The 27,945-nt window shown below is 54.2% G+C and overlaps 1 protein-coding gene across 3 annotated transcripts in view; it reads left to right on the forward strand.

The window, feature by feature from the left end:
- The window catches only part of lrp5 (low density lipoprotein receptor-related protein 5), a 68,072-nt gene extending 41,059 nt beyond the window's left edge, over window positions 1–27,013 (forward strand). For 2 of the 3 annotated variants that reach the window (XM_056415698.1, XM_056415700.1), the window contains 18 exons: window positions 6,662–6,878; window positions 6,949–7,102; window positions 8,452–8,587; window positions 8,711–8,955; window positions 10,456–10,640; window positions 11,040–11,188; window positions 11,257–11,434; window positions 12,824–13,020; window positions 16,545–16,750; window positions 16,815–17,005; window positions 18,872–19,081; window positions 19,161–19,286; window positions 19,463–19,699; window positions 22,439–22,549; window positions 22,624–22,863; window positions 23,495–23,634; window positions 24,160–24,257; window positions 24,512–27,013. In XM_056415698.1, the coding sequence (XP_056271673.1) occupies window positions 6,662–6,878; window positions 6,949–7,102; window positions 8,452–8,587; window positions 8,711–8,955; window positions 10,456–10,640; window positions 11,040–11,188; window positions 11,257–11,434; window positions 12,824–13,020; window positions 16,545–16,750; window positions 16,815–17,005; window positions 18,872–19,081; window positions 19,161–19,286; window positions 19,463–19,699; window positions 22,439–22,549; window positions 22,624–22,863; window positions 23,495–23,634; window positions 24,160–24,257; window positions 24,512–24,836 (3,345 nt within the window). In that variant the 3' untranslated portion in view covers window positions 24,837–27,013. The remainder of the gene's footprint in view (window positions 1–6,661; window positions 6,879–6,948; window positions 7,103–8,451; window positions 8,588–8,710; window positions 8,956–10,455; window positions 10,641–11,039; window positions 11,189–11,256; window positions 11,435–12,823; window positions 13,021–16,544; window positions 16,751–16,814; window positions 17,006–18,871; window positions 19,082–19,160; window positions 19,287–19,462; window positions 19,700–22,438; window positions 22,550–22,623; window positions 22,864–23,494; window positions 23,635–24,159; window positions 24,258–24,511) is intronic. The other variant, XM_056415699.1, reaches the window with a different exon arrangement.
- Window positions 27,014–27,945: the final 932 nt, after the last annotated feature.

Below are 27,945 nucleotides of genomic sequence, written 5' to 3' on the forward strand. Positions count from 1 at the left end.
GAAGAGGTCTCTGAGGTCTCTCCATATGAAGAGGTCTCTGAGGTCTCTCTCTCCATATGAAGAGGTCTCTGAGGTCTCTCCATATGAAGAGGTCTCTGAGGTCTCTCTCCATATGAAGAGGTCTCTGAGGTCTCTCTCTCCATATGAAGAGGTCTCTGAGGTCTCTCCATATGAAGAGGTCTCTGAGGTCTCTCTCCATATGAAGAGGTCTCTGAGGTCTCTCCATATGAAGAGGTCTCTGAGGTCTCTCTCTCCATATGAAGAGGTCTCTGAGGTCTCTCTCCATATGAAGAGGTCTCTGAGGTCTCTCTCCATATGAAGAGGTCTCTGAGGTCTCTCCATATGAAGAGGTCTCTGAGGTCTCTCTCCATATGAAGAGGTCTCTGAGGTCTCTCCATATGAAGAGGTCTCTGAGGTCTCTCCATATGAAGAGGTCTCAGGTCTCTCTCTCCATATGAAGAGGTCTCTGAGGTCTCTCCATATGAAGAGGTCTCTGAGGTCTCTCTCTCCATATGAAGAGGTCTCTGAGGTCTCTCTTCATATGAAGAGGTCTCTGAGGTCTCTCCATATGAAGAGGTCTCTGAGGTCTCTCCATATGAAGAGGTCTCTGAGGTCTCTCTCCATATGAAGAGGTCTCTGAGGTCTCTCTCCATATGAAGAGGTCTCTGAGGTCTCTCAATATGAAGAGGTCTCTGAGGTCTCTCCATATGAAGAGGTCTCTGAGGTCTCTCCATATGAAGAGGTCTCTGAGGTCTCTCCATATGAAGAGGTCTCTCTCCATATGAAGAGGTCTCTGAGGTCTCTCCATATGAAGAGGTCTCTGAGGCCTCTCTCCATATGAAGAGGTCTCTGAGGTCTCTCCATATGAAGAGGTCTATGAGGTCTCTCCATATGAAGAGGTCTCTCCATATGAAGAGGTCTCTGAGGTCTCTCCATATGAAGAGGTCTCTGAGGTCTCTCTCTCCATATGAAGAGGTCTCTGAGGTCTCTCTCCATATGAAGAGGTCTCTGAGGTCTCTCTCCATATGAAGAGGTCTCTGAGGTCTCTGAGGTCTCTCCATATGAAGAGGTCTCTGAGGTCTCTCTCCATATGAAGAGGTCTCTGAGGTCTCTCCATATGAAGAGGTCTCTGAGGTCTCTCTCCATATGAAGAGGTCTCTGAGGTCTCTCCATATGAAGAGGTCTCTGAGGTCTCTCCATATGAAGAGGTCTCTGAGGTCTCTCCATATGAAGAGGTCTCTGAGGTCTCTCCATATGAAGAGGTCTCTGAGGTCTCTCTCCATATGAAGAGGTCTCTGAGGTCTCTCCATATGAAGAGGTCTATGAGGTCTCTCCATATGAAGAGGTCTCTCTCCATATGAAGAGGTCTCTGAGGTCTCTCCATATGAAGAGGTCTCTGAGGTCTCTCTCTCCATATGAAGAGGTCTCTGAGGTCTCTCTCCATATGAAGAGGTCTCTGAGGTCTCTCCATATGAAGAGGTCTCTGAGGTCTCTCTCCATATGAAGAGGTCTCTGAGGTCTCTCTCCATATGAAGAGGTCTCTGAGGTCTCTCTCCATATGAAGAGGTCTCTGAGGTCTCTCCATATGAAGAGGTCTCTGAGGTCTCTCTCCATATGAAGAGGTCTCTGAGGTCTCTCTCCATATGAAGAGGTCTCTGAGGTCTCTGAGGTCTCTCTCCATATGAAGAGGTCTCTCTCCATATGAAGAGGTCTCTGAGGTCTCTCTCTCCATATGAAGAGGTCTCTGAGGTCTCTCTCTCCATATGAAGAGGTCTCTGAGGTCTCTGAGGTCTCTCTCTCCATATGAAGAGGTCTCTGAGGTCTCTCCATATGAAGAGGTCTCTGAGGTCTCTCTCTCCATATGAAGAGGTCTCTGAGGTCTCTGAGGTCTCTCTCTCCATATGAAGAGGTCTCTGAGGTCTCTCTCCATATGAAGAGGTCTCTGAGGTCTCTCTCCATATGAAGAGGTCTCTCTCCATATGAAGAGGTCTCTGAGGTCTCTCTCTCCATATGAAGAGGTCTCTGAGGTCTCTCTCTCCATATGAAGAGGTCTCTGAGGTCTCTCTCCATATGAAGAGGTCTCTGAGGTCTCTCTCCATATGAAGAGGTCTCTGAGGTCTCTCTCCATATGAAGAGGTCTCTGAGGTCTCTCTCCATATGAAGAGGTCTCTGAGGTCTCTCTCCATATGAAGAGGTCTCTGAGGTCTCTCCATATGAAGAGGTCTCTGAGGTGTCTCTCTCCATATGAAGAGGTCTCTGAGGTCTCTCTCCATATGAAGAGGTCTCTGAGGTGTCTCTCTCCATATGAAGAGGTCTCTGAGGTCTCTCTCCATATGAAGAGGTCTCTGAGGTCTCTCTCCATATGAAGAGGTCTCTGAGGTCTCTCTCCATATGAAGAGGTCTCTGAGGTCTCAGGTCTCTCTCCATATGAAGAGGTCTCTGAGGTCTCTCCATATGAAGAGGTCTCTGAGGTCTCTCTCCATATGAAGAGGTCTCTGAGGTCTCTCTCCATATGAAGAGGTCTCTGAGGTCTCTGAGGTCTCTCTCCATATGAAGAGGTCTCTCTCCATATGAAGAGGTCTCTGAGGTCTCTCTCTCCATATGAAGAGGTCTCTGAGGTCTCTCTCCATATGAAGAGGTCTCTGAGGTCTCTCCATATGAAGAGGTCTCTGAGGTCTCTCTCCATATGAAGAGGTCTCTGAGGTCTCTCTCCATATGAAGAGGTCTCTGAGGCCTCTCTCCATATGAAGAGGTCTCTGAGGTCTCTCCATATGAAGAGGTCTCTGAGGTCTCTCCATATGAAGAGGTCTCTGAGGTCTCTCTCCATATGAAGAGGTCTCTGAGGTCTCTCTCCATATGAAGAGGTCTCTGAGGTCTCTGAGGTCTCTCTCCATATGAAGAGGTCTCTGAGGTCTCTCCATATGAAGAGGTCTCTGAGGTGTCTCTCTCCATATGAAGAGGTCTCTGAGGTCTCTCTCCATATGAAGAGGTCTCTGAGGTCTCTCTCTGCTCTTCCAATGGAACCACCATGTGGAACGGTCTACTTTCAGTCTGGAGACCATACGCAGCCCATAACCCAGAAGGTCTTGATGGGCTGAGGTAGACCCCACTGCTGGAAGAGGTCCACAAAGAAGGTCTGAAGAGGACCTGGACTAACACGGTCCTCTTGGCCTCCGTCAGACGTGGAGCCTTCTGGAACGCAGACCACCTGCAGACCACCTGGCCCACGCTGAGGGTCTGCTTCCTGCCCCTAGTCCTGGAGGCCTCGGCCTATGGAGGGAGCCCTGGTGGTCATGTGACATCCTCTCTGTGTGGACAGGGACTCCCCAGCAGGAGGGGCTCCATCCACCATGAAGACCAAGACCACATCCACGTTCTAGACCAGACCAATCAAAGAGCGTGAGCACTGCATCACCATCTCATGTCTCACCTACAGGCCTGCTGGGATCAAAGGGTTCTGCACCTGCAACCATGGCAACGGAGCTAACAGTCCAGTGACAGAACACTAATACGCAACACTTTTCAACGGATGGATGAATGGGTGGATGGATGGATGAATGGGTGGATGAACGAATGGGTGGATGGATGGGTGGATGAATGGATGAACTAATGGGTGGATGGATGGATGAATGGGTGGATGAACGAATGGGTGGATGGATGGATGGGTGGGTGGATGAACGAATGGGTGGATGGGTGGATGAATGGATGAACGAATGGATGGGTGGATGAACGAATGGGTGGATGGATGGATGAATGAATGGATGGGTGGATGGATGGGTGGATGAATGGTTGGATGGGTGGATGAATGGATGGGTGGATGGATGGATGGATGAATGGATGGGTGGATGGATGGTTGGATGAATGGATGGGTGGATGAATGGATGGGTGGATGGATGGATGGATGGGTAGATGAATGGTTGGATGGGTGGATGAATGGATGGGTGGATGGATGGATGGATGAATGGATGGGTGGATGGATGGTTGGATGAATGGATGGGTGGATGAATGGATGGGTGGATGGATGGATGGATGGGTAGATGAATGGTTGGATGGGTGGATGAATGGATGGGTGGATGAATGGATGGATGGGTGGATGAATGGTTGGATGGGTGGATGAATGGGTGGATGGATGGATGGGTGGATGAATGGATGGGTGGTTGGATGGGTGGATGAATGGATGGGTGGATGAATGGTTGGATGGGTGGATGAATGGATGGATGGGTGGATGGATGCTGCTGCACATCATTGTAGATCACACCTCCTGATGTTGTGACTCAGTGAAACGTTTCCCACATTTGAACCACCAGAGATTGAAGAAGAAGAGTCGACACAGAGTGAAGGTTTGTCTGAGACCCCCAGGGACCCTCAGAGATCCCCAGAGATCCTCAGAGACACCCAGGAACCCTCAGAGACCCTCTCAGCGGCGGCTTCATGGCATCAGAGGACGCTGTGTGTGACTTCTCCCGGCGTGTCGGATCAGACCTTTGTTGCTCTTTTTGTTGTTGTTGTTGTTCTTCTTCTCCTCCGTGTCCATCATGAGATGTTCTCACCCCCCAAATGAAGAACGAGCGGCAGAGAAAGGAAGAAGAGAGAACATGGCGGTCCCAGAGCATCACTCTTGTTCCTGGAGAGAGAAAGGGAGCTGCCTGAATGGTGGAGGGGTCGGGGGGTCGGGACCCTCCCTGGGATCAGAGGCCCATCAAAGGGAGCCCCCCTGAATGGATATTTAAATGAGCGCTCGCTCAACAGATCCACATCACAGCAACGCCGCTAATTCTCATTCTGCTCTGTTCACGACTCACAGCTCCTCCTCCTTGATGAGCAGAGGAGCCTCTCCCTTTGTGTCCTCACTTCTCCTCAAGCCGTGTGGACGCTCTCTGTTCAGGATCCTCCTGACAACTCAGGGTTCATGGAGGCAGTGAAACACGTTCCTCCTGAGGGTCATCTCATCACCCTCACATCAAAGCCAAATATACGACCCAAACGCAGCGCACATGTCGGCGCTTCCTTTCCCTGAGACGATTGAAAAACGTCTTGTTGAACTTCTCTGGCGGCGCCTGTCAGCAGGAGAGAGCCTCTCTGGACTCTGAGGAGGCGTGGCCGTGTGTGATGAGGTCAGGCTGGGCGCCACGGGGAGACGGGCCCCTGAACACCTGGAGACCGATGAAGACGAGCAGCCTGGACTCAGAGTCGTACCGGACGAAGATTAACGTCTTGCATTCATGGAAGGAGGCCAACAAATAATAAATGAGCCATTAGCTACGAGCGCTAGCTATGAAAAAAAGTACCGGTTGAGCACCGGTATCATTTAAAAGTACCGGTTGAGCACCAGTATCGGAAAAAGCCAAACGAGACCATCCCTCGTCCTCCTCCTTTGGCAAGTCACCCAAGAGCTCAGTGGAGACGACCACAGCCAGAGACTCTGGCTCCGTTCCTCCGGCCGGGGGCTGAATGATGAGGACCACCAGGACTCAGCTCCGCCTCCTGGTGATGGTCGCATGTCACGGGTCACAAGCAGGACGCACAAATCCTCTTCCCACTTGTGAAATCTCTGGCATGGCACGCTGAAGAATTTCAGGCAGTGCTTGGCACACACAGACACACACACAGACACACACAGACAGACACACACACACACACAGACAGACACACACACACACCGTGGCGCTGCAGATGACTGTCGTGCTCCTAAAATAAAAGCGTGCGTCTATTCGGGTCGCCGGCGGTGAGGAGGAGGCCGGACTCCAGGGCTAAGTGTAGCCTTGTCAATTACAGCTCTCACTTTCAGCTCGCAGACACACACACACACACACACAGACACACAGACAGACAGACACACACACACACACACACAGACACACACACAGACACACACACACACACACACACACACAGACAGACACACAGACAGACACACACAGACACACACACAGACACACACAGACACACACAGACACACACACACACAGACACACACAGACACACAGACACACACAGACAGACACACACAGACACACACACAGACACACACACAGACAGACACACACAGACAGACAGACAGACACACACACACACACACACACACGTAAACATACTATGGACCAGCGAGTTGTGAGTAGTTGTGTGTTTGACGTGTGTGTCAGTAGCTTCAGGCTGTGACTCCTCCTGCTTGGAGGAGGAGCGTTCCTCTGGCTGTGGACGCCGCTCCCTGCAGTCCTGGTTCTGGTGCTCCCGGGCCTCCCTCTCCTCCAGCGGGGCCCGGGGAGGAGCTCTACTGGTGGTGTGTGGACTGGTCTCAGCTGGAGGCCTCCAGTCCTCCTGCTGACGGCTCTTACGTCACTGTCCCTTTAAGAGAGTCCTCTGCCCTCGGACCTGATGGGTCAGTGAGCCGGAGGAGGGCTGCTGGCTGTAAAGCCGCTCTCTGTCGCGTGTCTTGAGGCATCTCTTTGTTCTGTGATGTAAAAGTGAAGAGGAAGTTCTCCTCGTCTTCTTCACATCGAGATTCACGTATTAATCCCACAGCGTATTGTCATAATCCCTCCTCCGTCTCCATGGTGAGGCTCTGTGGATGTTTCTTCCTGTTTCCTCTTCCCTTCCCGGCGCCTCTGAACCAGAATCCTCCGTATCATCTGTTCTCTAAAGCTCCGTGTCTCCGTCTCAGGTGATCAACGTGGACGGCAGCAACAGGCAGACGCTGCTGGAGGACAAGCTGCCGCACATCTTCGGCTTCACGCTGCTGGGCGACTACATCTACTGGACGGACTGGCAGCGGCGCAGCATCGAGCGCGTGCACAAGGCCACGGCCGTGAGGGAGATCATCATCGACCAGCTGCCCGACCTCATGGGGCTGAAGGCCACCAAGGTCACCGAGACGCACGGTAGGAGGCGGCCGGGGGGGCGGGGTTAGAGAGGACCTCCTGGAGGCTGACGCCGTCGCTCCGCCCTCAGGTACCAACGGCTGCGCGGAGGACGACGGCGGATGCAGCCACCTGTGCTTCTGGTGCCGGCAGGCCGTCAGCTGCGCCTGCCCCATGGGCATGGAGCTGCTGTCGGACCTGCACACCTGCGTGGTGCCCGAGGCCTTCCTGCTCTTCACCAACAGGTACGCCTCCGTGTGCTCTACAGAGGTCAGGGGTCACCGGGTCAGAACCCGGCTGAGTCTCAGTCTGCGGGTGGTCTGCAGCCCGGCTGTAACCGCCTGGCTGTGATCCTCTGTGTGACCCACGGCGTCACAATGGAAGTCTCAGTCTCTTCCCTCGTGTTGTGGGTACGTAACTATAGTGATGGGGCCAACACACGGGTGGCCTACACTCCGCCCTGTGCCTGAACACATCCTGTGTAGACAGACCGAAGCTGCTCACGTGTTGCTGAGAGTGTGACGTGTTCACGGGGTCCATGTTCCTTTAACTGCTTCGTCTCTTCCTCCACTTTACACTTCTGTTGCATCTGAAGCGCCTTCGCCTACAGCCCCGCCCCCTACAGCCACGCTCCCTACAGCCCCACCCCCTTCATGACCCTACAGCCCCGCCCCCTACAGCCATGCCCCCTACGGCCCGCCCCCTTCATGACCCTACAGACTGCCCCCTTCGTGACCCTACGGCCCCGCCCCCTACAGCCACGCCCCCTACATCCCCACCCCTTCATGACCCTACAGCCCCGCCCCCTACAGCCATGCCCCCTACGGCCCCGCCCCCTTCATGACCCTACAGACTGCTCCCTTCATGACCCCACAGCCCCGCCCCTTCATGACCCTACAGACTGCCCCCTTCATGACCCTACAGACTGCCCCCTTCATGACCCGACGGCCCCGCCCCCTTTGTGACCCTACAGACTGCCCCCTTCATGACCCTACGGCCCCGCCCCCTTCATGACCCGACGGCCCCGCCCCCTTCGTGACCCTACGGCCCGCCTCCTTCGTGACCCTACAGACTGCCCCCTTCATGACCCTACAGACTGCCCCCTTCGTGACCCTACGGCCCCGCCCCCTTCGTGACCCGACGGCCCCGCCCCTTCATGACCCGACGGCCCCGCCCCCTTCGTGACCCGACGGCCCCGCCCCCTTCGTGACCCTACAGACTGCCCCCTTCATGACCCTACGGCCCCGCCCCCTTCGTGACCCTACGGCCCCGCCCCCTTCGTGACCCTACGGCCCCGCCCCCTTCGTGACCCTACAGACTGCCCCCCTCATGACCCCACGGCCCCCTTGACCCTACGGCCCGCCCCTCGTGACCCCTACGCCGCCCCTTCGTGACCCTACGGCCCCGCCCCCTTCGTGACCCTACAGACTGCCCCCTTCATGACCCGACGGCCCCGCCCCCTTCGTGACCCTACAGACTGCCCCCTTCATGACCCTACAGACTGCCCCCTTCGTGACCCTACGGCCCCGCCCCTTCGTGACCCGACGGCCCCGCCCCCTTCGTGACCCGACGGTGACCTCCATGTTGTTCTCAGGGACAACATCCGGAGCATCTCTCTGGGGACCAACAGCAACGACGTCCCGATCCCGCTGAGCGGCGTCAAGGAGGCGTCGGCCCTCGACTTCGACGTGTCCGAGAGGAGGATCTACTGGACGGACATCCAGGCCAAGGTGGGCGGTCCCACGGGGCAGGGGGCGGGGCCTCGGGTTCCTATAGCAGCACACGCGCAGAGCACGGCAGAACCCTCGCTCTCTTCCTGTCTCTGAAGCCCCTCCCCTTCCTCCTCCTCTCAGACCATCAGCAGGGCGTACATGAACGGCAGCTCCGTGGAGCACGTCATCGAGTTCGGCCTGGACTACCCAGAAGGCATGGCGGTGGACTGGATGGGCCGCAACATCTACTGGGCGGACACGGGCACCAACCGCATCGAGGTGGCCCGGCTGGACGGCCGGCACCGGCAGGTTCTGGTCTGCAAGGACCTGGACAACCCGCGCTCGCTGGACAACCCGCGCTCGCTGGCGCTGGACCCGGCCAACGGGTAGGAGGGGCGTTCAGGGGCTGTGGGGTTATCCTGCTCCCTCAGAGGCTGAGTGTGGAGAACAGAGTGATGTCTCTCAGTGATGTCACTGCGTTGGTATGTGTGTGTGTGTGAGTGTGTGTATGTGAGTGTGTGTGTGTATGTGAGTGTCTGAGTGTGTGTGTGTATGTGAGTGTCTGAGTGTGTGTGTATGTGAGTGTGTGAGTGTGTGTATGTGAGTGTGTGTGTGTGTGTGAGTGTCTGTGTGTGAGTGTGAGTGTCTGTGTGTGTCTGTGTATGTGTGTGAGTGTCTGTGTGTGTGTGTGTGTGTGTGAGTGTGAGTGTGTGTCTGAGTGTGTGTGTGTGTGTGTGTATGTGAGTGTGTGTGAGTGTCTGTGTGTGAGTGTCTGTGTGTGTCTGTGTATGTGTGTGAGTGTCTGTGTGTGAGTGTCTGTGTGAGTGTGTGTCTGTGAGTGTGTGTGAGTGTGTGAGTATGTGAGTGTGTGTGAGTGTGTGTGTGTGTGTATGTGAGTGTCTGTGTGAGTGTGTGAGTATGTGAGTGTGTGTGTGTGTGTGTCTGAGTGTGTGTGTGTGTGTGAGTGTGTGTGTGTGTGTGTGTGTGCATGTGTGTGTGAGTGTGCGTGTGATTGTGTGTGTGAGTGTGTGTGTGTATGTGTGTGTGTCTGAGTGGGTGTATGAGTCTGTGTGTGTGTGTGTCTGTGTGTGTGTGTGTGTGTGTGAGTGTCTGTGTGTGTGTCTGTGTGTGTCTGTGTGTGTGTGTGTGTGTCTGTGTGTGTCTGTGTGTGTGTGTGTGTGTCTGTGTGTGTGTGTGTGTGTGTGTGTGTGTCTGTGTGTGTGTGTGTCTGTGTGTGTGTGTGTGTGTGTGTGTGTGTACCTGTGTGTGTGTGTGTGTGTAGTGTCTGTGTGTGTGTGTGTGTGTGTAGTGTCTGTGTGTGTGTTAGTACGTGTGTGTTAATGTGTGTCTGTGTGTGAGTGTGTGTGTGTGTGTGTGTGTGTGTTGGTACGTGTGTGTTGGTACGTGTGTGTGTGTATGTGTCTGTGTGTGTGTCTGTGTGTATGTCAGTGTCTGTGTGAGTGTGTGTGTGTGTTGGTACCTGTGTGTGTTGGTACGTGTGTGTGTGTGTGTATGTGTCTGTGTGTGTCTGTGTGTATGTCAGTGTCTGTGTGAGTGTGTGTGTGTGTTGGTACCTGTGTGTGTTGGTACGTGTGTGTGTGTATGTGTCTGTGTGTGTCTGTGTGTATGTCAGTGTCTGTGTGAGTGTGTGTGTTGGTACGTGTGTGTGTGTGTGTGAGTGTCTGTGTGTGTGTGTGTATGTCAGTGTCTGTGTATGTGAGTGTCTGTGTGTGTGTGAGTGTCTGTGTGTGTGTGTATGTGTGTTGGTACCTGTGTGTGTGTGTGTCCATCACTCGGTGGAGATGATGTCATCGGCACAGGGATGAAGGCGCCCGCGGGGCGTGTGATGAGCTCAGACTGATGAAGACGAGCGGCTCTTCTCTCAGCTTCATGTACTGGACGGAGTGGGTGGGCCGGCCGCGCATCGCCAGAGCCTACATGGACGGCAGCACCGTGGGAACGCTGGTGGACAAGGTGGGCCGCGCCAACGGGCTGACCATCGACTACCTGGAGCGCCGGCTGTACTGGACCGACCTGGACACCTGCATGATCGAGAGCACCAACATGCAAGGTGAGGCCACGCCCACGTGACCTCCCCAACACGCCCACGTGACCTCCCCAACACGCCCATGTGACCTCACGGCCACGCCCACATGACCTCCCCAACACGCCCACATGACCTCACGGCCACGCCCACGTGACCTCCCCAACACGCCCACGTGACCTCACGGCCACGCCCACGTGACCTCCCCAACACGCCCACGTGACCTCACGGCCACGCCCACGTGACCTCACGGCCACGCCCACGTGACCTCACGTGCCGATGCAGGAGACTTCCTTTCCTCTCCTCTAGCGCCCCCTTCAGGCGGCGGCTGTCATTGACCCTCTGACCTCGTGGTGCTTGCTGGTCGTTGAGAGGTGACCTCTGACCTCGTGGTGCTCGTTGAGAGGTGACCTCTGTGTCCCCCAGGCCTCCAGAGGGAGATCATCGTGGACGACCTGCCCCACCCCTTCGGCCTGACTCAGTACCGGGACTTCATCTACTGGACGGACTTCAACCTGCGCAGCATCGAGCGCGCGGACAAGCGCAGCGGACTCAACCGCACGGTGGTGCTGCAGGTAGGCGGCGCTCGGAGGCGTGCGATGGCGAGGAGGCAGCGGCCCCGGCTCACCCCGTGTCTCCTCAGGGCCAGCTGGAGCTGATGCTGGACATCCTGGTGTTCCACTCCTCGCGCCAGGAGGGCTCCAACGAGTGCTCGCACAACAACGGCAACTGCGGCCACCTGTGCCTGGCCACGCCCGCCGGCGCCCAGTGCCGCTGCGCCTCCCACTACACGCTGAACCCCGACGGGCGCAACTGCAGCTGTGAGTAGGAGCTGCTGAGCGCGAGCTGAGGGGCGACCTCTGGAGCGCCGGGGAAGGGCGTGTTCATGTTCATGACCAACGTGAAGACGCGCCCCCGGGTCCACGGCGACCGCACGCCGTTAGGCAACAGTGTGTTGCCCAACGGCGTGCGGTCGCCGTGCAACTCAACACAAACACGCTGTGACTGTAAACAAAACGACCGCCTTGTGGGCAGGTAGGGTTCAACATTTTGAGTGGGGGGTTAGGGTGGGGGGTTAGGGTGGGGGTTAGGGTGGGGTTTGGGGTGGGGGTTAGGGTTGGGTTAGGGTGGGGGTTGGGGTGGGGGGTTAGGGTGGGGGTTAGGTGGGGGTTAGGGTGGGGGTTAGGGGGGGGTTAGGGTGGGGGTTAGGGTGGGGGTTAGAGGGGGTTAGGGTGGGGGTTAGAGTGGGGGGGTTAGGGCGGGGGGTTAGGGTGGGGGGGGTTAGGGTGGGGGGTGACGTCCTCAGGCTCTCTCTCCTCCAGCTAGACAACAACACCACATGACTGGAGCTGAAGGGGGAAGAACTCTCCTCTGTTGCCTCTCGCTCAGCAGCCAGCAGACGATGTGGCAATCTCACACACACACACAGACAGACACACACACACACACACAGACACACACACACACACACACAGACAGACACACACACACACACAATGAAATCCAACATACTTGTGTTGCTTCCAGACCTTCCACACATCCTAAAGTCACTGGACCCTCATGCAGAGCGGTTCCAGCTGGTGTGTGTGTGTGTGTGGGAGTGTGTCTGTGTGTTTGTGTGTGTTTGTGTGTGTTGTGCCTGTGTGTGTGTTTGTTGTGCCCCTGTGTGTGTGTGTGTTGTGCCCCTGTGTGTGTGTGTTGTGCCCATGTGTGTGTGTGTGTTGTGCGTGTGTGTGTTGTGCGTGTGTGTGTTGTGCCCCTGTGTGTGTGTGTTGTGCCCCTGTGTGTGTGTGTTGTGCCCTGTGTGTGTTGTGCCCTATGTGTGTTGTGCCCTGTGTGTGTGTGCCCTGTGTGTGTGTGTGTGTGCCCTGTGTGTGTGTGTGTGTGTTGTGCCCCTGTGTGTGTGTTGTGCCCCTGTGTGTGTTTGTGTGTGTTGTGCCTGTGTGTGTGTTTGTTGTGCCCCTGTGTGTGTGTGTTGTGCCCCTGTGTGTGTGTTGTGCCCCTGTGTGTGTGTGTTGTGCCCTGTGTGTGTGCCCTGTGTGTGTGTGTGTGTGTGTGTGTTGTGCCCCTGTGTGTGTGTGTTGTGTGTGTGTGTTGTGCCCCTGTGTGTGTGTGTTGTGCCCCTGTGTGTGTGTGTTGTGCCCCTGTGTGTGTGTGTGTGTGTGTTGTGCCCCTGTGTGTGTTCCTCATCCTCCCTGTCTGCTCTGCAGCTCCCTCCAGCTTCCTGCTCTTCAGCCAGAAGGCGAGCATCAGCCGCATGGTGCTGGGCGAGCAGAGCCCCGACATCATCCTGCCCATCCACGTGCTCAGGAACGTCAGAGCCGTCAGCTACGACCCGCTGGACCGCCTGGTGTACTGGCTGGACGGCCGGCAGAACATACGGCGGGCCAGAGACGACGGAGCCATGGTACAAAGCTCGTGGAGACAGGGTGGACCTAGTGGGAGGGTTGGGAGGACAGGGGGACTACTACCTTCAGGGGGACTACTACCTTCAGGGTGACTACTACCTTCAGTCTGACTACTACCTTCAGTCTGACTACTACCTTCAGGGTGACTACTACCTTCAGGGGGACTACTACCTTCAGGGGGACTACTACCTTCAGGGGGACTACTACCTTCAGGGGGACTACTACCTTCAGGGTGACTACTACCTTCAGTCTGACTACTACCTTCAGTCTGACTACTACCTTCAGGGTGACTACTACCTTCAGGGTGACTACTACCTTCAGGGGGACTACTACCTTCAGGGGGACTACTACCTTCAGTCTGACTACTACCTTCAGGGGGACTACTACCTTCAGGGGGACTACTACCTTCAGGGTGACTACTACCTTCAGGGTGACTACTACCTTCAGGGGGACTACTACCTTCAGTCTGACTACTACCTTCAGGGTGACTACTACCTTCAGGGTGACTACTACCTTCAGTCTGACTACTACCTTTAGGGTGACTACTACCTTCAGTCTGACTACTACCTTCAGGGGGACTACTACCTTCAGGGTGACTACTACCTTCAGTCTGACTACTACCTTCAGTCTGACTACTACCTTCAGGGTGACTACTACCTTCAGGGTGACTACTACCTTCAGGGGGACTACTACCTTCAGGGTGACTACTACCTTCAGGGGGACTACTACCTTCAGGGTGACTACTACCTTCAGTCTGACTACTACCTTCAGGGGGACTACTACCTTCAGGGGGACTACTACCTTCAGTCTGACTACTACCTTCAGGGTGACTACTACCTTCAGGGTGACTACTACCTTCAGGGGGACTACTACCTTCAGGGTGACTACTACCTTCAGGGGGACTACTACCTTCAGGGTGACTATTACCTTCAGGGGGACTACTACCTTCAGGGGGACTACTACCTTCAGTCTGACTACTACCTTCAGGGTGACTACTACCTTCAGGGTGACTACTACCTTCAGGGTGACTACTACCTTCAGGGGGACTACTACCTTCAGTCTGTCTACTACCTTCAGTCTGACTACTACCTTCAGGGTGACTATTACCTTCAGGGGGACTACTACCTTCAGGGGGACTACTACCTTCAGGGGGACTACTACCTTCAGGGGGACTACTACCTTCAGGGTGACTACTACCTTCAGTCTGACTACTACCTTCAGGGAGACTACTACCTTCAGGGTGACTACTACCTTCAGGGTGACTACTACCTTCAGGGGGACTACTACCTTCAGGGTGACTACTACCTTCAGGGTGACTACTACCTTCAGTCTGACTAGTACCTTCAGGGTGACTAGTACCTTCAGGGTGACTACTACCTTCAGGGTGACTACTACCTTCAGTCTGACTACTACCTTCAGTCTGACTACTACCTTCAGTCTGACTACTACCTTCAGGGTGACTGCTACCTTCAGTCTGACTACTACCTTCAGTCTGACTACTACCTTCAGGGTGACTACTACCTTCAGGGTGACTACTACCTGCAGGGTGACTACTACCTTCAGGGTGACTACTACCTTCAGGGTGACTACTACCTTCAGGGGGACTACTACCTTCAGGGTGACTACTACCTTCAGGGTGACTACTACCTTCAGTCTGACTACTACCTTCAGGGGGACTACTACCTTCAGGGGGACTACTACCTTCAGGGTGACTACTACCTTCAGGGGGACTACTACCTTCAGGGGGACTACTACCTTCAGTCTGACTACTACCTTCAGGGTGACTACTACCTTCAGGGTGACTACTACCTTCAGTCTGACTACTACCTTCAGGGTGACTACTACCTTCAGGGTGACTACTACCTTCAGTCTGACTACTACCTTCAGTCTGACTACTACCTTCAGTCTGACTACTACCTTCAGTCTGACTACTACCTTCAGGGGGACTACTACCTTCAGGGTGACTACTACCTTCAGGGGGACTACTACCTTCAGTCTGACTACTACCTTCAGGGTGACTACTACCTTCAGGGTGACTACTACCTTCAGTCTGACTACTACCTTCAGGGTGACTACTACCTTCAGGGTGACTACTACCTTCAGTCTGACTACTACCTTCAGTCTGACTACTACCTTCAGGGGGACTACTACCTTCAGGGTGACTACTACCTTCAGGGGGACTACTACCTTCAGTCTGACTACTACCTTCAGGGTGACTACTACCTTCAGTCTGACTACTACCTTCAGGGTGACTACTACCTTCAGGGTGACTACTACCTTCAGTCTGACTACTACCTTCAGGGTGACTACTACCTTCAGTCTGACTACTACCTTCAGGGTGACTACTACCTTTAGGGTGACTACTACCTTCAGGGTGACTACTACCTTGAGTCTGACTACTACCTTCAGGGTGACTACTACCTTCAGTCTGACTACTACCTTCAGGGTTACTACTACCTTCAGGGTGACTACTACCTTCAGTCTGACTACTACCTTCAGTCTGACTACTACCTTCAGGGTGACTACTACCTTCAGGGGGACTACTACCTTCAGGGGGACTACTACCTTCAGGGTTACTACTACCTTCAGGGTGACTACTACCTTCAGGGTGACTACTACCTTCAGTCTGACTACTACCTTCAGGGTGACTACTACCTTCAGTCTGACTACTACCTTCAGTCTGACTACTACCTTCAGGGGGACTACTACCTTCAGGGTGACTACTACCTTCAGGGGGACTACTACCTTCAGGGTGACTACTACCTTCAGTCTGACTACTACCTTCAGGGTGACTACTACCTTCAGGGGGACTACTACCTTCAGGGTGACTACTACCTTCAGGGTGACTACTGCCTTCAGTCTGACTACTAACTTCAGGGTGACTACTACCTTCAGTCTGACTACTACCTTCAGTCTGACTACTACCTTCAGGGGGACTACTACCTTCAGGGTGACTACTACCTTCAGGGGGACTACTACCTTCAGGGTGACTACTACCTTCAGTCTGACTACTACCTTCAGGGTGACTACTACCTTCAGGGGGACTACTACCTTCAGGGTGACTACTACCTTCAGGGTGACTACTGCCTTCAGTCTGACTACTAACTTCAGGGTGACTACTACCTTCAGGGTGACTACTACCTTCAGGGTGACTACTACCTTCACAAATGTCCAAACAAACGCACCAGAGTTCAAAGTGACGCATCCTCACATTAATACCTCCAACAGGAGCCTCGGTCTTATCTTTGATAACTGCATGAATCTCAACCAGCTTCTGCTGTCCATGTTTTCCCGATTGGAATCCTCCCGTCAAAAATCAGAACATTTGTAACTGCCAAAAACTTCAAAACCATCATTCTTGGCACTCCCACAACTAAACCCCCATAAATGATAATAGATTATAATAACCAGGCCCAAGAGGAGGGAAAACATCGCTCTGGTTCTGAAAGCCTTCATCAGTCCGGAGCGGGGGAGGGGCTTCAGCTCTGTCCAGATATGAAACTAAGTGCTTTGCTGCCTCCAGGCGTCCATGATCGTGAGCAGCAGCGTCCAGCCGGTGGACAACCAGCTCCACGACCTGAGCCTGGACCCCTACAGCCGCCACATCTACTGGACCTGCGAGACCACCAACACCATCAACGTCCAGAGGATGGACGGGCACATCGTGGGCGTGGTCCTGAAGGACGACGACGACAAGCCGCGCGCCCTCGTGGTCAACGCAGAGAAAGGGTGAGCGGCAGAACTCCGTGAGGTTCTGCGCTCACGGGCCCGGCTCACACGCTGTGCTCCGCAGGTACATGTACTTCACCACCGTGCAGGAGCGCTCGGCCAAGATCGAGGGCGCCAGTCTGGACGGGACGGAGAGGGAGTCCCTGTTCACCACGGGCCTGATCCGGCCGGTGGCGCTGGCGCTGGACAACAGACTGGGGAAACTGTTCTGGGTCGACGCCGACCTCAAACGCATCGAGAGCAGCGACCTGACGGGTGAGTCATGTATATATATTAGGGCTGTCAGCGTTAACGCGTTAATCTATGCGATTAATTTGGCCGCGTTAACGCACTAAAATATTTTAACGCAATTAACGCAAGTTTTTATTTTTTATTTTTTATTTTTAAACCGCGGCAGTACGGTTTGACACTGTTTCCGTTTTTAAAACAATAATTTCTCCGCGAAAATAAGGAGCAGAAAACAGTTTAAACTCGTGGATGAATCAGTCGGGTTTCCTCCTGCTCCTCCTTCCTCCCGTCTGCCCCTCTGAGACACAGAGGAACGGAGGGGCGACGTGTCGGGTGACGCGGCGCGGAAAGAACGCGACACACGAAACCTTCAACCTGATTGGTCAATCCGTTTGTCTGTCAACATTTCGGGGGGGGAAAAAACCAATGAACACTCAGTAAATCACAAAGGACCTCCCACCTCACAGGTTAGGCTCATTTAGCAGCCTGTCAGTCAGAGAACCAGAGAACACGGCGCGAGGACAATGAGGCTCATTTCAGAGCTGAGATTGTTCTGGAATGTTTGATGTAGAACACGTGGGGGTGTGTCACATGCAAAAGACTTTAAACGGTGAATTTAATTTATTTTGTAAAATGTATAAAATGCCCCCAGCCTCCAGAGGGTTAACGTGACATATGTGAATGTCAGTCAGTTATCAAGGCCACTGGTTCTGCTGCTGTTCAATGTTAAAGATGACAGGACCAATGGGGTCTCAATATACTTTTTTTTTACTAATCTGATGTTTCACTGAAGAAACAATTTATCATCCACGATATTAAATACCTCGCTGGCACTTTATATGTAGGAACCTCTTTGAAAACACAGCTCTGTGTGAAGTTTTGTCTTTAAAAAGAAGGGAAACACTTTTAACCCTTGTGTTGCCTTCGGGTCATTATGACCCGATTAAATATTTAACCCTCCCCCCGCCTTTGGGTCATTTTGACCCGATTCAATGTTTAACCCTCCTGTTACCTTTATATTTACTAACATATTTTACCCTTTGGGTTCAATTTGACGCCAGCAATTAAAACCTCCAGAAAATTATTAGAATTAATATTGTTTTCCAAGTTTAAGTGTGAGGCACTTTATGTTTGTTTGTTGACTACCGAAAGAACACCGACATTAAACATTGAATGGGGTCAAATTAACCCGAAGGCGGCAGGAGGGTGTAATATTGATTCGGGTCAAAATGACCCGAAGGCAACACAAGGGTTAAACGGTGAATTTAATTTATTTTGTAAAATGTATAAAATGCCCCCAGCCTCCAGAGGGTTAACGTGACATATGTGAATGTCAGTCAGTTATCAAGGCCACTGGTTCTGCTGTGTTCAATGTTAAAGATGACAGGACCAATGGGGTCTCAATATACTTCTTTTTGTTTTACTAATCTGATGTTTCACTGAAGAAACAATTTATCATCCACGATATTAAATACCTCGCTGGCACTGTATATGTAGGAGCCTCTTTGAAAACACAGCTCTGTGTGAAGTTTTGTCTTTAAAAAGAATGAACTTTTAACTTTTAACTTTTAATTGCGATTAATCGCGATTAATTAATCGCAATTTCAACATGTGCGATTAATTAGTTAATTTTTTTTAATCGATTGACAGCCCTAATATATATATATATATGAACACATTCTACTCATGCAGAGACATTCTCATTCTTTCATACATCATCAAAGAAACAATAAATACAAATGAGAGTTGAATGTTTTTGAATGAACACACTTTGACCAGCTCAACATGTGTTACTTCTCAAGGAGTTCATGGAGTTCATGCTTCCTGTCCAACATCTCAGTTCAAACATGACGGCTGGAGTGAGTTTAGTTGCCGTGTTCTCCGTTCCCCCAGGAGCCAATCGGATCGTCCTCCAGGACTCCAACATCCTGCAGCCCACGGGCCTCACGGTCCTGGGGGAGCACCTGTACTGGATCGACCGGCAGCAGCAGATGATGGAGCGCGTGGACAAGCTGACCGGAGACGGACGCACGCGCATCCAGGGCCGCATCTCCTACCTCACCTCCATCCACGCCGTGGAGGAGATGGACCCGCGGGACTTCGGTACGGCGGCGGCGGCGGCCGGTATCCAGGGCGACGGGCTCCGTTGGGCGCCGTGTAACCGCGTGTCTCCTCTCTGCAGCCTCACACCCGTGTTCCCGTGACAACGGGGGCTGCTCCCACCTCTGCATCGCCAAGGGCGACGGCACGCCCCGCTGCTCCTGCCCCGTGCACCTGGTGCTGCTGCAGGACCTGCTGCACTGTGGAGGTGAGACCACGAGGCCTTCTCACCTCCTCTCCTCCTCGGCTCCTTTCCTCAGAGCCTCCACCTGAGACCACGAGGCCTTCTCTCCTCCTCTCCTCCTCGGCTCCTTTCCTCAGAGCCTCCACCTGAGACCACTGAGTTCCTTCTCACCTCCTCTCCTCCTCGGCTCCTTTCCTCAGAGCCTCCCACCTGCTCCACGGAGCAGTTCACCTGCTCCACGGGGGAGATCGACTGCATCCCGATGGCGTGGCGGTGCGACGGCTTCCCCGAGTGCGACGACAGCAGCGACGAGGAGAACTGCCCCGTGTGCTCGGCCTTCCAGTTCCAGTGTGACAAAGGCGGCTGCATCGACGCCCAGCGGCGCTGCAACGGGGAGCCGGACTGCACCGACCACTCGGACGAGCAGGACTGCGAAAGTACGCTCACACACCGGGACGCGAGCTCTGAGATGCTACGCTAATACACTAATATGTTAGCTCTGAGATGCTACGCTAATACACTAATATGTTAGCTCTGAGATGCTACGCTAATACACTAATATGTTAGCTCTGAGATGCTGCGCTAATACACTAATATGTTAGCTCTGAGATGCTACGCTAATACACTAATATGTTAGCTCTGAGATGCTACGCTAATACACTAATATGTTAGCTCTGAGATGCTACGCTAATACACTAATATGTTAGCTCTGAGATGCTACGCTAATACACTAATATGTTAGCTCTGAGATGCTACGCTAATACACTAATATGTTAGCTCTGAGATGCTGCGCTAATACACTAATATGTTAGCTCTGAGATGCTACGCTAATACACTAATATGCTAGCTCTGAGATGCTACGCTAATACACTAATATGTTAGCTCTGAGATGCTACGCTAATACACTAATATGCTAGCTCTGAGATGCTACGCTAATACATTAATATGTTAGCTCTGAGATGCTACGCTAATACACTAATACGTTAGCTCTGAGATGCTACGCTAATACACTAATATGCTAGCTCTGAGATGCTACGCTAATACATTAATATGTTAGCTCTGAGATGCTACGCTAATACACTAATATGTTAGCTCAGGCTGTGGTCAGACTGGTCAGACTGTGGTCAGGCTGTGGTCAGGCTGTGGTCAGACTGTGGTCAGGCTGTGGTCAGGCTGTGGTCAGGCTGTGGTCAGGCTGTGGTCAGACTGTGGTCAGGCTGTGGTCAGGCTGTGGTCAGGCTGTGGTCAGGCTGTAGTCAGGCTGTGGTCAGGCTGTGGTCAGACTGTAGTCAGACTGTGGTCAGGCTGGTCAGACTGTGGTCAGGCTGGTCAGGCTGTGGTCAGGCTGTAGTCAGGCTGTGGTCAGACTGTAGTCAGGCTGTGGTCAGACTGTAGTCAGGCTGTGGTCAGGCTGTGGTCAGACTGTAGTCAGGCTGTGGTCAGACTGTAGTCAGGCTGTGGTCAGACTGCAGGCTGTGGTCAGGCTGTGGTCAGACTGTGGTCAGGCTGTGGTCAGGCTGTAGTCAGACTGTGGTCAGACTGTGGTCAGGCTGTGGTCAGGCTGTGGTCAGACTGTAGTCAGGCTGTGGTCAGACTGCAGGCTGTGGTCAGGCTGTGGTCAGACTGTGGTCAGGCTGTAGTCAGACTGTGGTCAGACTGTAGTCAGGCTGTGGTCAGGCTGTGGTCAGACTGTGGTCAGGCTGTAGTCAGACTGTGGTCAGGCTGTGGTCAGACTGTGGTCAGGCTGTAGTCAGACTGTGGTCAGGCTGTGGTCAGGCTGTGGTCAGGCTGTGGTCAGGCTGTGGTCAGGCTGTAGTCAGACTGTGGTCAGACTGTAGTCAGGCTGTGGTCAGGCTGTGGTCAGACTGTGGTCAGGCTGTGGTCAGGCTGTGGTCAGGCTGTAGTCAGGCTGTGGTCAGGCTGTGGTCAGACTGTAGTCAGACTGTGGTCAGACTGGTCAGACTGTGGTCAGGCTGGTCAGGCTGTGGTCAGGCTGTAGTCAGGCTGTAGTCAGGCTGTGGTCAGACTGTGGTCAGACTGTAGTCAGGCTGTGGTCAGGCTGTGGTCAGACTGTAGTCAGGCTGTGGTCAGACTGTGGTCAGACTGCAGGCTGTGGTCAGGCTGTGGTCAGACTGTGGTCAGGCTGTAGTCAGACTGTGGTCAGGCTGTGGTCAGGCTGTGGTCAGACTGTGGTCAGGCTGTGGTCAGGCTGTGGTCATGCTGTGGTCAGACTGTGGTCAGGCTGTGGTCAGACTGTGGTCAGGCTGTGGTCAGGCTGTGGTCAGACTGTGGTCAGGCTGTAGTCAGGCTGTGGTCAGACTGTAGTCAGACTGTGGTCAGACTGGTCAGACTGTGGTCAGGCTGTGGTCAGGCTGTAGTCAGGCTGTGGTCAGGCTGTGGTCAGACTGTGGTCAGACTGTAGTCAGGCTGTGGTCAGGCTGTAGTCAGACTGTGGTCAGACTGTAGTCAGGCTGTGGTCAGGCTGTGGTCAGACTGTGGTCAGGCTGTAGTCAGGCTGTGGTCAGACTGTGGTCAGGCTGTGGTCAGACTGTGGTCAGGCTGTGGTCAGGCTGTGGTCAGACTGTGGTCAGGCTGTAGTCAGACTGTGGTCAGACTGTAGTCAGGCTGTGGTCAGGCTGTGGTCAGACTGTGGTCAGGCTGTAGTCAGGCTGTGGTCAGGCTGTGGTCAGACTGTAGTCAGACTGTGGTCAGACTGTGGTCAGGCTGGTCAGGCTGTGGTCAGACTGTAGTCAGGCTGTGGTCAGGCTGTGGTCAGACTGTGGTCAGGCTGTAGTCAGGCTGTGGTCAGGCTGTGGTCAGACTGTAGTCAGACTGTGGTCAGACTGTGGTCAGGCTGGTCAGGCTGTGGTCAGACTGTAGTCAGGCTGTGGTCAGGCTGTGGTCAGACTGTAGTCAGGCTGTGGTCAGGCTGTGGTCAGGCTGTAGTCAGACTGTGGTCAGACTGGTCAGACTGTGGTCAGGCTGGTCAGGCTGTGGTCAGGCTGTAGTCAGGCTGTGGTCAGGCTGTGGTCAGACTGTGGTCAGACTGTAGTCAGGCTGTGGTCAGGCTGTGGTCAGACTGTAGTCAGGCTGTGGTCAGGCTGTGGTCAGGCTGTGGTCAGGCTGTGGTCAGGCTGCAGTTCTCGTCCTCATGAGGAACCTTTGTTCTCCTGCAGCCATCTGCCCCCCCAACCAGTTCCGCTGTGGGAACAACCAGTGCATCACCAAGAAGCAGCAGTGCGACACGTACTCCGACTGCCCCGACGGCTCGGACGAGCTGGCCTGTGGTGAGTATTATGGTCTGTGCTGCCTCCCGCCGGCGCGGCGCTTCGGGCCCTGAGCGCCTCCTCTGCTCCCCCAGAGTACGTGGCCCCGCCCTCCGGCGGCGTCCCCAGCGCCGGGCCCAACACCGTCGGCCCGGTCATCGCCATCATCCTGCTGGTGTTCGTGATCGGCGGCGCCTACTTGGTGTGCCAGCGCGTGGTGTGCCGCCGCTACAAGGGCCCCAGTGGAACCTTCCCCCACGAGTACATCAGCGGGACCCCCCACGTGCCCCTCAACTTCATCGCCCCCAGCACCTCGCAGCACGGCACCTTCCAAGGTGAGGGGGGGAGAGGGGGGGAGAGAGGGAGGGGGGAGAGAGGTGGGGGGGAGAGATAGGGGCGGGGATGGAGAGAGAGGGCGAGAGAGGAGGAGGAGAGAGAGGAGGAGGAGGAGAGAGGGGAGGGAGAGAGGGAGGGAGAGAGAGGAGGGAGAGAGGGAGAGGAGGAGAGGAGGGGATGGAGAGAGGAGAGAGGCGAGAGAGGGAGGGGAGAGAGGGAGGGAGGGAGAGAGAGGAGGGATAGAGGGGGATGGAGATAGAGGAGGGGAGGGAGAGAGGGAGGGAGGGGGTGGAGAGGATATGAGGAGGGGGATGAGGGGGTGGAGAGAGAGGGAGGGAGAGAGAGGGAGGAGGGAGGGAGGAGAGAGGGAGGGGATATAGGGGGTGGAGAGAGGGAGAGAGAGGGAGAGGGAGAGGGAGGGAGGGAGAGGGAGGGAGGGAGAGGGAGGGAGAGGGAGAGGGAGAGGGAGAGGGGGGAGAGGGAGAGGGGAGAGGGAGAGGTGAGTCGGACCAGGTGTTCCTGTGAAGCCCTCCAGTGGTCCACGGGGGTCCCCTGAGCAGGAGGTCAGTGTGAGGGCCTCCTCCTGACCTCCTGACCTCCTGACCTCCTGACCTGTGGTCCTGTGTGCAGGCATCGCCTGTGGGAAGTCCCTGATGAGCTCCAGCCTGATGGGCAGCAGCAGCAGTGGAGCGCCGCTCTACGACAGGAACCATGTGACCGGAGCCTCGTCCAGCAGCTCCTCCTCCACCAAGGGAGCCTTCTACCCCCAGGTGCACACACACACAAACTCACACACACTCACACAAACTCACACACACTCACACACACACACTCACACACACACTCACACACACACTCACACACACACACTCACACAAACTCACACACACTCACACACTCACAAACTCTCACACAAACTCACACACACTCACACACACACTCACACACACACGCACAAACACACACACACACTCACAAACTCACACACACACACACACACACACACACTCTCACACACACACACACACTCTCACACACACTCTCACACACACACACACACTCTCACACACACACACGCTCACACACACACACACACTTCTCCACTTTAACCTGCCCATCAGGACTAAATGACCTGAACCCTAACCTACACCTAATTCTAACTAAACCTGAACATTAAGTCCTTAAAAAAGTGAGAAATTACCAGAATGTCCTCCCAAACACGTGGTCCTCACTCTGTAGCGAGTACAAGTGCACCCCCCCGTCCCCAGTGGGTAACAGCGGTGCTCTGCCTGTAGATCCTGAACCCTCCTCCGTCCCCGGCCACTGACCGCTCGCTCTACAACGCAGAGATCTTCTACTCCTCCAACAGCCCCTCCACCACCAGGTCCTACAGGTAACACTCATCACAGCTGTGTCTCCATGGTTACGGCAGGAAACAGAAACCATTTATTACTTTTAGTTTTTCATTCATTTCGTCATTCATATTTTGTATTGAACATGTAGTTTATGTTTCTGGGGAAACGTCTTCAAACAACTCGTTAGAGTTTAAACACGACGTTACATCTGAAGCTCATTTTCACTGGGTGGAGCTTGAAGGCCTCAGAAGGGGAGGAGTCAGGTGACCTGACCCTGTGTCTCCTCCCTCAGGCCCTACCACCCGGCCCGCGGCGCCGCCCCCCCCACCACGCCCTGCAGCACTGACGTCTGCGACAGCGACTACACCCCCCACCCGCCGGCCGGGCCCCCGCCGCCCGCGGGCCGCTGGAAGGCCGCGGGCCACGGGGGGGGCCACGGCAAACACAACAAGTACTACATGGACCTGAACTCGGACTCGGACCCCTACCCCCCGCCCCCCACCCCGCGCTCACAGTACCTGTCGGCCGAGGAGAGCTGCCCGCCGTCCCCGTCCACCGAGCGCTCCTACTTCCACCTGTGCCCCCCGCCCCCCTCGCCATGCACCGACTCCTCGTGACCCCCCCCCGTGTCCCCGTGAGGGGGGGCGCAGTCCGCCAGGGGAAGAACCCACGGGACAACTTCCAGACCGCCTCACACTGCTGCTCTTGTTCCAGCTGGTTAGGCTCAACGTCACATATGCCTCCTCAAGGTCACATATGCCTCCTCAAGGTCACATACGCCTCCTTAAGGTCATATATGCCTCCTCAAGGTCACATATGCCTCCTCAAGGTCGCATATGCCTCCTCAAGGTCACATACGCCTCCTTAAGGTCATATATGCCTCCTCAAGGTCACATATGCCTCCTCAAGGTCACATATGCCTCCTCAAGGTCACATACGCCTCCTTAAGGTCATATATGCCTCCTCAAGGTCACATATGCCTCCTCAAGGTCACATATGCCTCCTGAAGGTCATCTACGTCTCATCAAGGTCATATATGCCTTCTCAACATCACATATGCCTCATTGAGGTCACATATGCCTCCTCAAGGTCGCATATACCTTCTTAAGGTCATATACATCTCATCAAGGTCATATATGCCTATTCAAGGTCATATACACCTCCTCGAGGTCACATATGCCTCCTTAAGGTCATATACGTCTCATCAAGGTCATATATGCCTCTTCAAGGTCATATACGCCTCCTCAAGGTCACATATGCCTCCTTAAGGTCATATACGCCTCCTCGAGGTCACATATGCCTCCTTAAGGTCATACATTCCTCCTCAAGGTCACATATGCCTCCTCAAGGTCACATATGCCTCCTCGAGGTCACATATACCTCCTCAAGGTCACATCTGCCTCCTTAAGGTCACATATGCCTCCTCAAGGTCACATACGCCTCCTCAAGGTCACATCTGCCTCCTTAAGGTCACATGCCTCCTCAAGGTCACATATACCTCCTCAAGGTCACATCTGCCTCCTCAAGGTCACATATGCCTCCTCAAGGTCACATACGTCTCCTCAAGGTCACATACGCCTCCTCAAGGTCACATGCCTCCTCAAGGTCACATATGTCTCCTCAAGGTCACATACGCCTCCTCAAGGTCACATATGCCTCCTCAAGGTCACATATGTCTCCTCAAGGTCACATACGCCTCCTCAAGGTCACATATGCCTCCTCAAGGTCACATCTGCCTCCTCAAGGTCATATATGCCTCCTGGAGGTCACCCCATCATTCCAGCCCCCTCGGAGCTCTCGGGGACCAGCATCGGACCGATGGAGGTCTGAGGCCCCTGAACCCACCGCAGGGCCCTAAGGCCTTGCCCCACCGAGAGAGGGGACCCCCCCCCCCCCCTTCATTTCAAATTGTGAATAATGTGGTTGACCAATGGGGGCGGAGGGGGGAGGAGCCACCCCCCCACCCCCTCGTGGCCAACATACCAATGACGTGTAAAGCTATTGTACATACGTGTAATGAAGTCGCGGCCGAGCGGTGACACCGACCGCCCCGCCTCCCAAGAGTCTGTTTGCTGCTATCGTGTACATACTCCTCCCCGTTGCCATGACGCCCCCGGAGACCCCCCCCCAACAGGGGGCATGAAGCTACCGACAGTTCATCACTAATTATTCTTATAGCGGCTTTTTGTTACTCGTATTTCTGTTTGTGTGTAGATGAAATGTGTATTTGTGTCTGTGTCGTCGTGGTGGTGGGGGGGGGTCTGGATCAGACCAACAGCAGAATGAGATGCCCCCCCGGACCCGGCAGACCACCACGAGGCCTCGAGTTGTGCAGTGAGCCGCCGGTCGAACACCACGGAGCCGCCGGCCGCTGCTTCCTGTTTCCTTTAATCGTTTTATAAGTGGAGACCAGAGTCTTCAGCGCCAGCACTTACCGGACCCCCTGTGGTCATGTGGTCTGAGCCCGGACCCCCTGTGGTCATGTCTGGTACCACAAGACGACGCTACGCACTTACAGAAGAGAAGAGTGCTCGCCCCGGAGGCGGAGGAGGGAGGAGACTGCAGAGACCGCCGCGTCCTCCCAGCTGGCCTCGCTGGGACCTCGGGCCACAGCTTGAGCCACGGAACTCCTCTGGGACCTCCTGGAGCCCGAGCAGCTCCTTTATATGCTGGGCTGCAGGGCCCCCCTCAAACCACTGCGTCAGCAACAAGTCCTGGAGCCGGTCTGTCTCAGTGGGACGACTCTTTTTGTATCAAAAGCATTTTTATATAATAAAGGTTCTATTTTAAGGAACGCTGTGGCGTCTGTCTTCAGGTCAGGGGCAAGACCAGGTCCACTGAAGCCCTCTAGTGGGGTAACATGGTACTACAGGCCCTCTAGTGGGGTAACATGGTACTACAAGCCCTCTAGTGGGGTAACATGGTACTACAAGCTCTCTAGTGGGGTAACATGGTACTACAAGCTCTCTAGTGGGGTAACATGGTACTACAAGCCCTCTAGTGGGGTAACATGGTACTACAAGCCCTCTAGTGGGGTAACATGGTACTACAAGCTCTCTAGTGGGGTAACATGGTACTACAAGCTCTCTAGTGGAGTAACATGGTACTATAAGCTCTCTAGTGGGGTAACATGGTACTACAAGCTCTAGTGGATAACATTGGTACTACAAGCTCTCTAGTGGGGTAACATGGTACTACAAGCTCTCTAGTGGGGTAACATGGTACTACAAGCTCTCTAGTGGGGTAACATGGTACTACAAGCGCTCTAGTGGGGTAACATGGTACTACAAGCTCTCTAGTGGGGTAACATGGTACTACAAGCTCTCTAGTGGGGTAACATGGTACTACAAGCTCTCTAGTGGGGTAACATGGTACTACAAGCCTCTAGTGGGGTAACATGGTACTACAAGCCTCTAGTGGGGTAACATGGTACTACAAGCCCTCTAGTGGGGTAACATGGTACTACAAGCTCTCTAGTGGGGTAACATGGTACTACAAGCTCTCTAGTGGGGTAACATGGTACTACAAGCTCTAGTGGGGTAACATGGTACTACAAGCTCTCTAGTGGGGTAACATGGTACTACAAGCACTCTAGTGGGTAACATGGTACTACAAGCTCTCTAGTGGGGTAACATGGTACTACAAGCTCTCTAGTGGGGTAACATGGTACTACAAGCTCTCTAGTGGGGTAACATGGTACTACAAGCTCTCTAGTGGGGTAACATG

Source organism: Pseudoliparis swirei, chromosome 6, assembly GCF_029220125.1.
Source record: "Pseudoliparis swirei isolate HS2019 ecotype Mariana Trench chromosome 6, NWPU_hadal_v1, whole genome shotgun sequence".
Classification (NCBI taxonomy): Eukaryota; Metazoa; Chordata; class Actinopteri; order Perciformes; family Liparidae; genus Pseudoliparis; species Pseudoliparis swirei.